Source organism: Scyliorhinus canicula, chromosome 2 (assembly GCF_902713615.1).
Source record: "Scyliorhinus canicula chromosome 2, sScyCan1.1, whole genome shotgun sequence".
In the NCBI taxonomy this organism is placed as follows: domain Eukaryota; kingdom Metazoa; phylum Chordata; class Chondrichthyes; order Carcharhiniformes; family Scyliorhinidae; genus Scyliorhinus; species Scyliorhinus canicula.
In genome coordinates, this window is record NC_052147.1 from 228,778,404 (window position 1) to 228,794,662 (window position 16,259).

General features: G+C 45.1%; 1 protein-coding gene across 2 annotated transcripts in view; it reads left to right on the forward strand.

The window, feature by feature from the left end:
• The window catches only part of ttc21b (tetratricopeptide repeat domain 21B), a 116,727-nt gene that overhangs the window by 78,875 nt on the left and 21,593 nt on the right, over window positions 1–16,259 (forward strand). For both annotated transcript variants that reach the window (XM_038789720.1, XM_038789719.1), the window contains 3 exons: window positions 4,524–4,630; window positions 8,253–8,441; window positions 12,260–12,370. In XM_038789720.1, coding sequence (XP_038645648.1) covers window positions 4,524–4,630; window positions 8,253–8,441; window positions 12,260–12,370 — 407 coding nt within the window. The remainder of the gene's footprint in view (window positions 1–4,523; window positions 4,631–8,252; window positions 8,442–12,259; window positions 12,371–16,259) is intronic.

Sequence of the window (16,259 nt, forward strand, 5' to 3'; positions counted from 1 at the left end):
GATCCCCCTCATCCTTCTAAATTCCAACGAGTACAGTCCCAGTCTACTCAACCTCTCCTCATAATCCAACCCCTTCAGCTCTGGGATTAACCTAGTGAATCTCCTCTGCACACCCTCCAGCGCCAGTACGTCCTTTCTCAAGTAAGGAGACCAAAACTGAACACAATACTCCAGGTGTGGCCGCACTAACACCTTATACAATTGCAACATAACCTCCCTAGTCTTAAACTCCATCCCTCTAGCAATGAAGGACAACATTCCATTTGCCTTCTTAATCACCTGTTGCACTTGTAAACCAACCTTCTGTGACTCATGCACTAGCACACCCAAGTCTCTCTGAACAGCGGCATGCTTTAATATTTTATCGTTTAAATAATAATCCCGTTTGCTGTTATTCCTACCAAAATGGATAACCTCACATTTGTCAACATTGTATTCCATCTGCCAGACCCTAGCCCATTCACTTAACCTATCCAAATCCCTCTGCAGACTTCCAGTATCCTCTGCACTTTTCGCTTTACCACTCATCTTAGTGTCATCTGCAAACTTGGACACATTGCCCTTGGTCCCCAACTCCAAATCATCTATGTAAATTGTGAACAATTGTGGGCCCAACACGGATCCCTCAGGGACACCACTAGCTACTGATTGCCAACCAGAGAAACACCCATTTATCCCAACTCTTTGCTTTCTATTAATTAACCAATCCTCTATCCATGCTACTACTTTACCCTTAATGCCATGCATCTTTATCTTATGCAGCAACCTTTTGTGTGGCACCTTGTCAAAGGCTTTCTGGAAATCCAGATATACCACATCCATCGGCTCCCCGTTACCTACTGCACTGGTAATGTCCTCAAAAAATTCCACTAAATTAGTTAGGCATGACCTGCCCTTTACGAACCCATGCTGCGTCTGCCCAATGGGACAATTTCTATCCAGATGCCTCGCAATTTCTTCCTTGATGATAGATTCCAGCATCTTCCCTACTACCGAAGTTAAGCTCACTGGCCTATAATTTCCTGCTTTCTGCCTACCTCCTTTTTTAAACAGTGGCATCACGTTTGCTAATTTCCAATCCACCGGGACCACCCCAGAGTCTAGTGAATTTTGGTAAATTATCACTAGTGCATCTGCAATTTCCCTAGCCATCTCTTTTAGCACTCTGGGATGCATTCCATCAGGGCCAGGAGACTTGTCTACCTTTAGCCCCATTAGCTTGCCCATCACTCCCTCCTTAGTGATAACAATCCTCTCAAGGTCCTCACCTGTCATAGCCTCATTTCTATCAGTCGCTGGCATGTTATTTGTGTCTTCCACTGTGAAGACCGACCCAAAAAATCTGTTCAGTTCCTCAGCCATTTCCTCATTTCCCATTATTAAAACTCCCTTCTCATCCTCTAAAGGACCAATATTTACCTTAGCCACTCTTTTTTGTCTTATATATTTGTAAAAACTTTTACTGTCTGTTTTTATATTCTGAGCAAGTTTACTCTCATACTCTATCTTACTCTTCTTTATAGCTTTTTTAGTAGCTTTCTGTTGCCCCCTAAAGATTTCCCAGTCCTCTAATCTCCCAGCAATCTTTGCCACTTTATATGCTTTTTACTTCAATTTGAAACTCTCCCTTATTTCCTTAGATATCCACGGTCGATTTTCCCTCTTTCTTCCGTCCTTCCTTTTTGTTGGTATAAACCTTTGCTGAGCACTGTGAAAAATCGCTTGGAAGGTTCTCCACTGTTCCTCAACTGTTCCACCATAAAGTCTTAGCTCCCAGTCTACCTTAGCTAGTTCTTCTCTCATCCCCTTGTAATCTCCTTTGTTTAAACACAAAACACTAGTATTTGATTTTACTTTCTTACCCGCCATCTGTATTTTAAATTTCACCATATTGTGATCGCTCCTTCCGAGAGGATCCCTAACTATGAGATCATGAATCAATCCTGTCTCATTACACAGGACAAGATCTAGGACCGCTTGTTCCCTCGTAGGTTCCATTACATACTGTTCTAGGAAACTATCGCGGATACATTCTATAAACTCCTCCTCAAGGTTGCCTTGACCGACCTGATTAAACCAATCGACATGTAGATTAAAATCCCCCATGATAACTGCTGTACCATTTCTACATGCATCAGTTATTTCTTTGTTTATTGCCTGCCCCACCATATCGTTACTATTTGGTGGCCGATAGACTACTCCTATCAGTGACTTTTTCGCCTTACTATTCCTGATTTCCACCCAAATGGATTCAACCTTATCCTCCATAGCACCGATGTCATCCCTTACTATTGCCCGGATGTCATCCTTAAATAACAGAGCAACACCACCTCCCTTACCATCCACTCTGTCCTTCCGAATAGTTTGATACCCTTGGATATTTAACTCCCAGTCGTGACCATCCTTTAACCATGTTTCAGTAATGTCCACTAAATCATAGTCATTTACGATGATTTGTGCCATCAACCCATTTACTTTATTCCGAATACTACGAGCATTCAGGTAAAGTACACTTATGTTGGTTTTTTTACCTCTGTTTTGAATCTTAACATCTCCAGTTTTATTCCTTTTGTTATTACTGGGCCTATTCACTGAGCTCCCCTCAGTCACTGTACCTTGTACTGTCGCCCTTTTAGATTTTTGACTATGTCTTCTCTGCCTTGCACTTTTCCCCTTACTTCCTTTTGCTTCTGTCCCTGTTTTACTACCTTCCAACTTCCTGCATCGGTTCTCATCCCCCTGCCACATTAGTTTAAACCCTCCCCAACAGCTCTAGAAAACACCCCCCTAGGACATCGGTTCCAGTCCTGCCCAGGTGCAGACCGTCCGGTTTGTACTGGTCCCACCTCCCCCAGAACCGGTCCCAATGCCTCAGGAATTTGAATCCCTCCCTCTTGCACCAGAGTTCCGATCTTTGCTCGCAGGCAAAGGATGCCCGTGCATAATCTGGCTCTGCCATGATATCCCATGGTCCACACCATTGTGTCGATGCCCTCGGCAATGCTCCTCCATGATTGGGCCATGCCCACCTATGACTTAGACAAGCTCCGCCACGCTTCGACCATTCCCATCTGCGAGCGGGATATTTCCCGCAGAACCCTCATCAAGGTCAGCCTGGTAGTGGGCGACATCCCCCAGCGAGGCAGACATACTGCTGAGACCCTCTGCCATGGCCATCACCAACTGCACAACACCTTGGACACCTTCACTAATGGCACCAATGTCTTGCACCAGGCTCTCCACAGCAATCGCCACAGCATCCATGCCACGCATTGCTGGTGACATCTCCTCCGGCCATAGCTGCTGGAACTCCGCCAAGCGGCTATGGATCTGCTAGAGTGACTCTGACATCTCCCACTGAATGTCCCGGCCGCACCTTAATGTCTCCATCAGCTCCCGGATTACCTCTTCCACAGGTTCAGCATCAGGCTGGGACCCAGCAGACCACCGACTGCTGTCTCGCCTGGTGGTTCCTGCCTTCACCTGATGTACATCAGCAGCAGTGTGGTCCTCACCAGATTGTGCCCAAGAAGCCTGTCCACTAATATCCCACCGAGGTGCATGTATCTGAGCTGGTGGAGGGTGGGGATGACAGCTATAATATGGCTAGTATGGTGGCATCCTCGGAGCTCTTCTCCGAGTGGTCTCATGGGAGACTGGAGAGGATGCCAGCTTGGATGGGCCGGTGCCGTTGTCTGAAAGACCTGCGGGAGAATGGACATGTGGTCAGTGAGAGAGATGGGTCAGTCAGGAAGGCTATAACAACGCACGTTTGACAGGTCCTCAGGGGCCAGGTGGTTCCTCACCTCTGCGGCATCCGCCAGCCACTGGGTTGGTGAACGCCCTGTCCTTGACCACACTGGTCACCCCCAGGACAGGCTCTTTGAATGTGATTAGGATACTGATATCTGGCACACCACCAAGTGCAGGCTCGACCTTTTTAGTGTGGTCCCGGCGTATCAGCTGGCAAGCCTTCGTTTGCGGCAAGGAGCATGTGAGAGCTCGTTAAGTGGAGCAATTAACGTTGAATAGCATTGCTGACCTCACTGGGCCAAGTGCCGGGAGGCTCGTGGCAATTTCCGCTCGCTACAACACCAAGAAATCTTTCCGGAGAATTGCGTCCAATGTTGAGTAAAATTTACAAAACAGAAATTCCTTGTTTTTATTAATTCATGGGATTTGGGCATCGCCGGTTAAGTCATCATTCATTGCCCATTCCTAGTTGCCCTTCCAAAGATGGTAATGAGTTGCCTTCTTGCACCACTGCAGTTCCTGAGGTATAGGTACACCCACAGTGCTGTTAGGCAGGGTGTTCCAGGATTTTGACCCAGCGACAGTGAAGGAACGGCAATATATTCCAAATCAGGATGGTGGGGAACGTCCAGGTGGTGGGGTTCCCAGGTATCTGCTGCTGTTGCCCTTGTAGATAGTAGTGGTTTGGGGTTTAGAAGATTTGTTCGTGTGATTTATAAGAGAACAAAAATTATTTTTATATCATATTTTGGATCTTCAATTTTTTACAGTGAGTGACCTTCAAGCTTTAATGCAAGATGCACGATATCTAATGCTTCTTGCAAAAATGTATAGTAAGAAGGAGAAGACTGATGATGCCATCCTAGCATTGCAGAGGGTGAATAGACTTTATTTTGTTTATTATTTGTCTGCGTATTGATAGGTAATTTAATCTTTTAAAAGTTTAAAATCTTTAAATAATGCCTGCAAGGTCAATGGCCGGAATTCTCTGGCCGTTCGCTGGTGGCGTGATTCTCTGGTCCCCCATCAGCGCACCCCTGCCCGCAAGTTTCGTAGCAGCACAGGGGCTTCAATGGGAATTCTCATTGACAGCGTCAGGAGCAGAATACTCACTGACAGCAAACGGCGCCCTGCCCCCGCTGCTGAGAAGCAGGCGGATGGGAGGCTGGAGAATCCTGCCCAATATGTATGGTGAAATGAATGCCCTAATCATGCTTCTTTAATAGCATTATCTTCCTTTGCTCAAATTAGAATGCATCACTAGAGTGCATAAAATCTTTGTACTAAAAATAAAAATATGACAAAGTTACTTTTTTGTGTCCATACTTTCTGCCTTTTTCATATTCTCGTGCTATAGATAATATAGACTCATACAGCACAGAAGCACGCCGCCCAACCCACTCTGCCTGTTTTGGGGAGAACCTATCTATTTTTCTCACTTCCCAGATCACCATAACTCAATGTAGAAAGTAATTTCTCCTCAACGGCCCTCCAGTCTATTTGCAAATGATCTTAAATCTAGTTCCTCCAGGGCAGATCCAGCAGCCACAGAGTGCAGTTTTTCTTTCTTTTTAACAAAATGCTAAATGATTTTAAACAACCCTATCAAATCTGTCAAATACTTTTTAAGCATACTGGATATGACAGATGTATAATTTAATCAAGGTAAGAATAACAAAAATTGATTCAAGCTATTGAGGTTTAAATTTGAATCTAGGACCTACTCGGATTAGTTTTTATTTCCTCATGTTGTGGTACATGGTCAGTGTTCCTTTACTTCCTGTTCAAGCAGGAATCTCCATTTATTTTATAAATATAATTCAAGTCTGAATTTATGCTGCCTGATAGCATTCATTCATAACAGCTTAACATCTAAAGTAACCCGAGGCTTTAATCATGTACTCTATTTATCATTTTCTGGGAGCAAAGTAAAGGTTTTGGACATTCAATGCTCTAATTATCTTCATGAGTTTAAAATATCTTTATCTTTCTTCTGTCTTTTTTAAATTTTATTTGTTTTTCTTCACTATGTCTCAACTGTTGATTTTAAAACTTAGTGCTCTTGCTGAACTCAGTTCAGTGCATCGGTATTTGAAATAAAGCAGTAAAAAGTAGGAATTATTCCATATAGCTTTCCTTTCCCAAATTCCGAGCCCTTGAATAGTTTCCAAGTCTCCTGTGTGGTGCTTTGTCAAAGACTTTGAACGTAGACCACATCCACTGTTTCCCACCCCCAGTTTATCGTACGTGTCACCTTCTCAAGGAACTTGTTCATGATTGTCAAACACAAAATCTTCCTTTCTGAAATATGTATTCTCTACTTCTAATTATTTTCTCTTCTAAAGCTGTTAAATTGCTTGTCATTTATTCCCCTTGTTTCTCTTTGTAAAAAATGCTTGGCCATTCTCTAGTCTTCTGGCACACATCATTGCGTACACAATCTTGAAATGTAATTTCTGGGACCTCGACTATGACTTTTCCAATTTCCCTCAAGGTTCTTCGATGTATCCCATCAGACCCTGGTGTTCTCTTCTCTCAGCTTAAATAAAGTGTTAATTAAATCTCTCATGTCACTTTTGACTAATTCATAATCTACCGCCTCTCCATTGTCATTCTGATTTGCAGAAACTAATACCTCTGATAATTTCCAATTAGTTAGACATAGTACAGTGTTCCAGACCACGTTAACCCATTCCCCTTGGTTGTTTAAATACATCATAAACTAATCTGCAACCAGATTCCCTGCATGGGATCGAATAGGTATTTCTCATATCTATATATTTTTAGTAGGAATTCCTACCTATTCTGGATCTCTGTAGAATCTTGAAATTTTCTTTGGTGTCTCTCTGATTTTTTTTATCCTCCAGTTCTATTGCTTGTTATGTAAGTTAGAGTACATGTTCCTTTATTTGGTTATATAAATGTTGGATAAACTAGAAAGTTCACATTTGTTAATCATAGAATCCCTACAATGCCAAAGACGGCCATTCGGCCAATCAAGTCTGCACCGGCCCTTGGAAAGAACATGCTACCTAGGCCCACACCCAAATCCTATCCCCTAGCCCAGTCTCATCTTTTGGACACAAAGGGGCATTTTAACATGGCCAATTCACCTAACCTGCACATCTTTGGACTGTGGAGGGAAACCGGAGAACCTGGAGGAAATCCACGCACGCACAGGGGGAAGTGCAAACTCCACACAGACAGCCACCCAAGGCCGGAATTGAACCCGGATACCTCGCACTTTGAGGCATCAGTGCTGACCACTGTGCCAGTGTGCTGCCCCTAAGAAAAGCACGTCATTATTATTTGAAGTTCCTTATTACATTTGCTTCACTTGCTCTGTTTGACAGCACGCTTGCTAGAATGCTTTTGGAAACATGGTGACAGCGTAAAATCTGCTTCAAATTGCAATTATTTCTCAATGTAATGCTCAAATGAATCCTTGTTTTCAGCAAGCTAAAGTTTAAAGTAATTTGTTGGCCTGTGTATAAAAAAAAAGTCTATCATTGGACCTCACATCATAGGTTTATCATGTGCTGAAGAAGGCTCTTGGTAGGTTGGCCTTCATTGCGAGAGATTACAAGTACAGGAGCAGGGAAGTCCTACAACACCAAGTTAAAGTCCAACAGGTTTGTTTCGAATCACTAGCTTTTGGAGGCAAATCCTTCCTCAGCTTCCTCCGAAAGCTAGTGATTCAAAAAAAACCTGTTGGACTTTTACCTGATGTTGTAAGACTTCTTACTGTGCCCACCCCAGTCCAATGCCAGCATTTCCACATCATGGCAATTATACAGGGCCTTGGTGAGGCCACACCTGGAATATTGTGTGCAGGTTTGGTCTCCTTTTCTGAGGAAGGATGTTCTTGCTCTTGAGGGAGTGCAGCAAAGGCTTACCAGACTGATTCCAGGGATGGCGGGACTGTCGTATGAGGAGAGATAGACTAGGTAGGATTGTTCTCGTTGGAGTTCAGAAAAATGAGAGGGGATCTCATAGAGACTTATAAAATTTTAACAGGACGAGACAGAGTAGATGTAGGGAAGATGGTTCCCGATGGTGGGTGTGTCCTGAACCAGGGGTCACAGTCTGAGGATTCAGGGTAACCATTTCGGCAGAGATGAAGAGACATTTTTTACCCAAAGAGTGGTGAGCCTGTGGAATTCATTACCACATGAAGTAGTTGATGCGAAAACATTGAATGTATTCAAGAGGGGCAGCTAGCTACAGCACTTGGGGCGAATGGGATTAAAGGTTATGAGGAGAAAGCAGGATTAGGCTATTGAGTTGGATGATCAGCCATAATCGTGATAAATGGCAGAACAGGTTCGAAGGGCCAAAAGGCCTCCTGCTCCTATTTTCTATGTATCTATAAACAATTAAAATATGAATATTTTTGTGCGGATTTTATGCGTCAGGTATACATTACCAATTTTATTTTCTGGCATTTTTAAACCTGACGACTTCCACCCTTTTTTTCCTTCTTGCCATTTTCTGAACAGGCACGAGAGGTCCAGGCTCAGGTGTTAAAACGAGTTCAACTAGAGCAGACTGATTCAGTCCCTACTCAGAAACAACTTGCAGCAGAGATTTGTGCTATAATAGCAAAGCATGCCACAGATCAGCGAGACTATGAAAAAGCAATTAAGTTCTACAAAGAGGCACTTGTCTACAATGAGAATGATCATAAGGTTAGTTATGCAATTGCTAAGTTATTGTATGTGGTGACTTCAAAGGATTCTGAACTGTGCCTTCATTTCACAAGGGAAGAGTGGATCAGAAAATGCTGGATAAATACAGAAGAATTGGTAGCATTTGTGGAGAGAAAAATCAGAATGAATGTTTCAGGTCTATATGACTGCTTCAGAGCCGAAGAGAGGGAGAAATGTGATGGATTTTATTCTGTTAGAGGGGGTGGAGCAAAATAGAAAATCAATGATAGGTGTGAACTAGGAGAGATTGCACAAAAATGTTGACGGCACAAGATAAATAAAGTGTTAATGGCATAGGACATAGGTCATAGAACACATAGCGCAGAAGGAGGACATTTGGCCCATTGAGTCTGCACCGACCCACTTATCCCTCATTTCCACCCTATCCCCCTTACCCAATAACCCCTCCTAACCTTTTTGGACACTAAGGGCAATTTATCATGGCCAATCCACCTAACCTGCACTTCTTTGGACTGTGGGAGGAAACCAGAGCACCCGGAGGAAACCCACGCAGACACAGGGAGAACGTGCAGACTCCGCACAGACAGTGACCCAAGCAGGAATCAAACCTGGGACCCCAGTGCTGTGAAGCCACAGTGCTAACCACGATGCTACCGTGCTGCCCTGACTATGCTACCGTGCTGCCCTGATTATGCTACCGTGCTGCCCTGTATGGCAGTGTTAAAAACTATGGAAGATGCTGATAGTGGCATAAAGGTAAGATAGCATGTGTTAATAGGAGAAAAAAGGTCAGTGCTCAGAGAAAGCAAAATTGTTAAACTCATTGTTGAGTCCAAAGTGCTGCAACATGCCTCATCAGAAGATGAGGTGTTGTTCCTCAAGTTTGTAATGGGTTTCACCAGAGCATTGCAGGAGGCCAAGGAAGGATATTTGGATGTAAGTGCAATATGGTGAGTTGAAATGGCAAGCGACAGATAGGTTGGGGTCATGCTTGCAGACTGAGCAAAAGGTGTTCCACAAAGCAGTCAACCAGTCTGCACTTAGTCTCACCAATGTAGAGGAGACAGTAAACCAAATTGAAGGAGGTGCAAGTGAAAAGCTGCTTCACCTAGAAGGAGTGTTTGGGATGTGGGCAGTAGGACCATCCCGGACCAGACCCCAATATTTTCTAGGATACCGGACAGGAACCCAAATCACTTTTTTAGTTTTGTGAAACTGAGGGAAAATGTACTTCGATCCAGGAGTGATTCCATGCACCAATACGGATATGGAATATTAAAACAAACTTTATTAACATAGTGTTAAATTATCTTTTAACAGCACACAAATATCTGACCGCACCGATGTCCGAACCCTCCGCCCCACACCAGGGCGACCGCGGACTGAGTCAGCAGCCGCCACGCGAGCATCCCAACCGCCGATGGATGGTTAGAACCACGCCGTCGGAGGGCAGCACAGTGACACAGTGGGTTAGCCCTGCTGCCTCACGGTGCCGAGGTCCCAAGTTCGATCCCAGCTCTGGGTCACAGTCTGTGTGGAGTTTGCACATTCTCCCCGTGTTTGTGTGGGTTTCGCCCCCACAACCCAAAGATGTGCAGGCTAGGTGGATTGGCCACGCTAAATTGCCCCTTAATTGGAAAAAATGAATTGGTTATTAAAAAAAAAGAACCACGCCGTCGGGAGCGGAGGATCGCTAGGCGGGCCTCTGGGAATGGGCCCCAGCTGCGCGGAGTACTCCCCGATCACGCCGATTCTCGGGTCCTGGTGAATCGCTGACCGCTGTCGGGTCCGATTTCAACGTGAAATTGGATTGTCCCCCCCCCCCCGCGCCAAACACAATTTTGGCACGGGGCTGCGGAGAACCCAGCCGAATGTCTGTAGTTATCCACTTCATAGAAATCATAATGAAAATCCATTAGGTTTTCTTTGTAAATATAAGTATGCTTTGAAATAAGGATGATCTAACTTTTACGACATCTTAATTTCACCTTCTGCAGCCTCAGTGTCTGTCTTTCTTATAAACCAGGATATTTTAAAATATATGACTGCAACAGGTATATACACACCCTAACCCAGACTTTTAAAACCATTACAGCATCCGACACATATTACACAATATATACATCAATTATTACATTCATCACAGCACTGAGGAGGGAGGAGGTAAAGTGGCAGGTATTGTACCTTCTTCAGTTGCATAGGAAGGTGCCATGGGAAGGGGATTAGGGTCTGGCGGTTGATGACTGAGTGGACCAGACTACCATGCTGAAGGGGAAGGGCGTGTTGAGGGGGGAGTGTGTTTTGTGGTGGCATCATGCTGGAGTTAGTGGGAGAAAGTACTTTCTCCCAATTTAACCCCCGCGCTTCCCCCACTGGAGCATCTGTCACTTATTCTTTAGTTTTGCTTTCACTGAGCACTAACCTTTGTTCTCCTATTAACACATGCTGCTATCTTATCTTTATGCAACTATCAGTACCTTCTGTAGTCCTTAACTCTGCCATTAATACTTTGTTTGCCTTGTGCCCTGAACACCTTTGTGCAATTTCTTCTTGCTCACACCTATCATTGACGTATTTTGCTCCATCTGCTTCACTCCCTTTCTAACAGTATAAAGCCATCACAATGCCCCTCTCTTTAGCTCTGAAGAAGTCATACAGACTCAATTTTAAAAAAATAATAATTTACGAGATGTGGGTGTGTCTGGCTAGGCCAGCATTTATTGCCCATCCCTAGTTGCCCTTCAGAATGTTAACTCTGTTTCTCTCTACACAGATGTTACCAGACCTGCTGAGATTTTCCAGCATTTTCTGTTTTTATTTCAGATTTCCAACATCCACTGTATTTTGCTTTTATCATAAAGTGAAAAATGACTGGCCTACAAGCAAATTTCTTTCCCCATTGTTGTAAGCTTTTGTATTTTGAACCATTTGATTGTCTGGAAACTCTCTTAAGGTGAGATTTCCTCCCGAGATAAAGGTGGCAGTTTCAACTTAAAACAGTTAATGCTGGGCAACCGTCGAGATCGTGGACGGGAATGGGGTGGGAGGGAGGAACCAAAGCGCCCCGTAAAATTAAACCCGACGCACCTCCCAATTAAAAAAGGATAAAGGATCGATAACTAGCTGTAAATAACTGCTGCTTATATGAAAGTCCAACACTGGCATCTCAACATCATGTATTAAAGTTGGAATGGGAGGCTGACTGAAAGGAGTATTGTACGGAAAATCATTTTCTCCTCAACTCTTATGTAGATGTAGGTGTGGGAATTAACACCAGAATTTCGGGGAACCTATCGATAATCTCAGCATCTCCAAAGTGAAGAAGTGGTAATTTGAGAATATGGGCTCTTTCAGCTCACAGGTGAATCTGAAAAGCAGAGCACCTGCTGTCTGAAGTTAAATCCTTCTGATATTGTTAACAAAAACTGTCAAAAGATAGGCAACAACTTTCAAAGTAATGTTTTTCCAAAAATTTGTTGTTTGGTATACAGCTAAATTCCCAAATGCCACATCATTTTGTAATTATCATAGCACAATGCAACAAATTATTAGCATTATTGTGTTATAAACATATGAAGACATATATGTATATATAAATTAAATGTCACTGATATTTATCAGTCTTCCTGTCTCATACAATCCGTGATGGTGATTGAACACCATTATCTTGAATTATAGGCCTTGGAATATTCTTCTATATCAAAAAAACAATTTGTTATAGAAGAACCATTCCACCACCCACCCAGATGAGTCGGACGTCTTCCATAATTGTGGAATAATGTATAATTATCCACCAGTGTTATGTCATGATCTATCCTTATTGTTTTCTGTGGCAGGTGATGCTAGAACTTGCGCAGTTGTATCTTGCCCAGGATGATATTGATGCCTGTCAACATCAATGTGCAATTCTGCTGAAAAGTGACCAAGATAATGACGCAGCTACCATGGTTAGTAGAAATAAAATCAAAACATATTAAGTAATTGAGACACTGCTGTGCTGGTAACTTACTTTATAAATTTCAAAAGTTTGTCACTCAGTTATGCAATGAAAACTCTATTGTTACTTTATATTTATTGTCACGCATTTTGTGTGCCAAGAGTTACCTTCCGGGACTCCCCTTTCATTTGATTTAATGGAAGAGGATTGAGAAAGGAATGTCCTGTATGTGAGATGGTACCAACTCTGGTTGCTTATGCTTGTGACATTGTAAAAACTCTGGAGATGTTATCCTGATTAGAATATTCAATAAGGGCACCAACAAAACCTAACCCCTTTCGTTTAACTCCTCATCAAAAAATAATCTGGGGTTTACTATCTAGATAATGCATAGGAATTATGAAGACAAAATTTAGTTCACCAAGCAATCGTACATCAATCAGTTCAGATTATATTAGTGCTCCCTTTTACCAAATACCCATCTAAAATGCACAGGCTACAAAATGAACAAATTCACCCTTTCTAAATGATTACTTTGTGTCTGGCTTCACTGAGGAAAATACAATAAATTTCCAATAATTACATAGCCAAGAGACTAGGGAGAATGAGGCATTGACTGAAATTAGTACTCATAAAAAAATTATTGGAGAAATGAATGGGACTGACGGTTGATAAGACCCCGGGACCTGATATTATACCTCCCAGAGTGTTGAAAGAGATAGCTATGGAGATAGTGGATATATTGGTGGTCATCTTCCAAAATACTATATATTCTGTGATCGTTTCTGCAGATTGAAAGGTTGAAATGTCACTCTACTATTTAAGAAGGGAGGGAGAGCGAAAACAGGGAGCTACTGACCTACTAACCTTGCATCAGTAATGGGAAAAATGCTAAAATCTATCCTAAAGGATGTGATAAATGGACATTTGGATAATAATCTGGGCATAGTCCACATGGATTTCTGAATGGGAAATTATGTTTGATGAACCTGTTGGAGTTTTTTGAGGATTTTACTAACAGCATTGATCAAGGGACACAGTGGGCGCGATTCTCCGCTCCCGCGCGGCATCGGGAAGGCAGTCGTGAACTCGGCCGAGTTTCACGACAGCATCAGAGGCCGCTCCTCGCACCCTATTCACCCCCCCCCCCCCCACCCCAGGGGGCTAAGAGTGGCGTTGTGAGAAACTCGGCTGCCGGGCCTTGACGCTTGCGTCAAAGCGGCGCGCCGAGAATGACGCAACGGGGCGCCTAAGTGACGTCAACCACGCATGCGCAGGTTGGCAGGCTCCAACCCGCGCATGCGTGGTTGCCGTCTTCCCCTCCGCTGCCCTGCAAGACATGGCGGCTTGATCTTGCAGGGCGGCGGAGGGGAAAGAGTGCGTCTCTTAGAGACGCCGGCCCGACGATCGGTGGGCACCCATCGCGGGCCAGTCACCTCCTGAGCACGCCCGTGGTGCTCGTTCTTCTCTCCGCCCCCCACAGGCCCCACACTTACCTGTCGCGCGATGTTCACGGCGGCAGCGACCAGGTATGGTTGGCTTGGCGCCGGCGTAAACCGGTCGAGTTCGTCAGGCCGTTCGACCCATCCAGGCTGGAGAATCACAGCGACCGACGATTCCGCGACACGCCATTTTGGGGGGGGTGGGAGAATCGCGGGGGGTGCTAGGGCGGCGTGTCGTGATGCGCCCTGCCCTCCCGTGATTCTCCCACCCAGCATGGGGAGCGGAGAATCGCGCCCAGTATACTTTAATTTCCAGACAGCTTTTGATATGGTCCCTTGCAGGAGGTTGGTTAGCAAAATTCAAGTACCTTGGGATATGAGATACTATGGATTAAGGATTATTTAACATGCAGAAAACAGAGAGTAGGAATGAATGCGGTATTTTTGGCAGGCTGTGATTAGCCTGGTATCGCAAGGATCAGTGCTTGCTCCCAGATGTTCATAATGTAAATCAATTATTTGGATGTGGGGACAAATGTAATACTTTCAAGTTCGCGAAGGACATAAAGCTAGGTGGGAATGTGTGTGACGAGGAAGTTGCAAAGCAGTTTCAAGGGGTTTTGGACAGACTTACTGAGTAGGCAAGAACATGGCAGATGGAATATAATGTGGAACATTGAGGTTATCCATTTTGGTGGGAGGAACAAATGTGCAGAGTGATGCACGATCAATAACTGTCGAAGCGAGATTGGAGTACAATTGAAGGCTTTATTGGACTAGATGTTTCCCCCAGCAGCGCAGGTACAGAATGCAGCAGCAAGGGAGACACAGACTCTTATACTCCGCCTTACTGGGTGGAACCAGCAGGCAGGCTTCACCAATGATCTTACTGTCTCAGGTACCTCACACACCAATGATCTTACAGCAACAACCTAGGTACTGTAATACCTCTAATGCCGACTACCACATTCACCCCCTGTTTAAAAAAAAGAGTCGAGCGGGGGTGGTGGTTCCGCGTTATACGGTGGTAGAGGTAATGGTGGTACCCGTCGGTGGTACAGTGTTTTGCCTTATTACATGTCACAACTATTTACAGTATTCTTTTACATGTACATATCAAAATGAAGCAATGAGGTGATCGGGGGCCCTGGTCGTCTTCTGTGATCGTCGCAATTTCAGCGGTGATGCAGGCGCCAGCTCGGGCATCCGTGACTCCAGGAGCGTGACTTTGGCTTCTTCGGTAGCTTCATCACCCCTGGGTGGGACCAGTGGAAGAACTGATCCACCTGAGAAGGTGGCAGCCATGGGGTGCGCCGGTGGGAGGGAGGGTTGGGTTGGTGGGTGGGGGGGGTGTGGGTGGGGATCCAGCGGGCGCCAGGTTGTAGGGAGACCGTATCCTGCCAGCCGTCGGGGTACGCCACGTAAGCACGCTGAGGGTTAGGCGTGAAGGAGGTGGACCCTCTTGACCAATGTGTCCGACTTGTGCACCCGCACGTGTTTGCGGACCAGAATGGGTCCAGGAGTTGCCAGCCAGGTTGGGAGCGAGGTTCCGAAGGAGGACCTCCTAGGGAAGACAAGGAGGCGTTCATGAGGTGTTTCGTTAGTCGTGGTACACAGCAGTGATCGGAGTGGAGTGCATCGGGAAGGACCTCCTGCCAGCGGGAGACTGGGAGATTCCTGGACCGTAGGGCCAGTAGGACGGTTTTCCAGACCGTTCCGTTCTCCCTCCCTACCTGTCCGTTTCCCCGGGGCTTATAACTGGTCGACCTGCTCGAGGCAATGCCTTTGCTGAGCAGGAATTGACGCAGTTCGTCGTTCATGAAGGAGGACCCCCTATCGCTGTGTATGTAGGCAATTAAACCGAACAGGGTAAAGATACTGTGGAGGTCTTTTATGATGGTGGCTGCGGTCATGTCGGGGAAGGGGATGGAGAATGGGTACCGGGAGTACTCGTCAATCACGTTCAGGAAGTACGTGTTGCAGTCGGTGTAGGGGAGGGGCCCTCTGAAGTCCATGCTGAGGTGTTCAAAGGGACGAGAAGCCTTTACCAGGTGCGATTTCTCTGGCCTCTAGAAGTGTGGTTTGCACTCCACGCAGATTTGGCAGTTCCTGGTGGCAGGTTGCGCGTCTTGATAAAATGGAAGAATCGAGTGACCCCTGGGTGGCAGAGGTCCTCGTGGAGGGCCCGGAGTCAGTCCACTTGTGCATTGGCACATGTGTTGCGGGATAGGGCATCAGGAGGTTCGTTTAGCTTCCCGACACAGTCCAAAGACGTACAGATTAGGTGGATTGGCCATGCTAAATTGCCCTTAGTGTCCAAAAAGGTTAGGAGGGGTTATTGGGTTACCAGAATAGAGTGGAAGTGAGGGCTTACGTGGGTCGGTGCAGACTCGAAGGGCCGAATGGCCCCCTTCTGCACTGTATGTATGTGCTATGTTCTTGTGAATCTTTGAAATT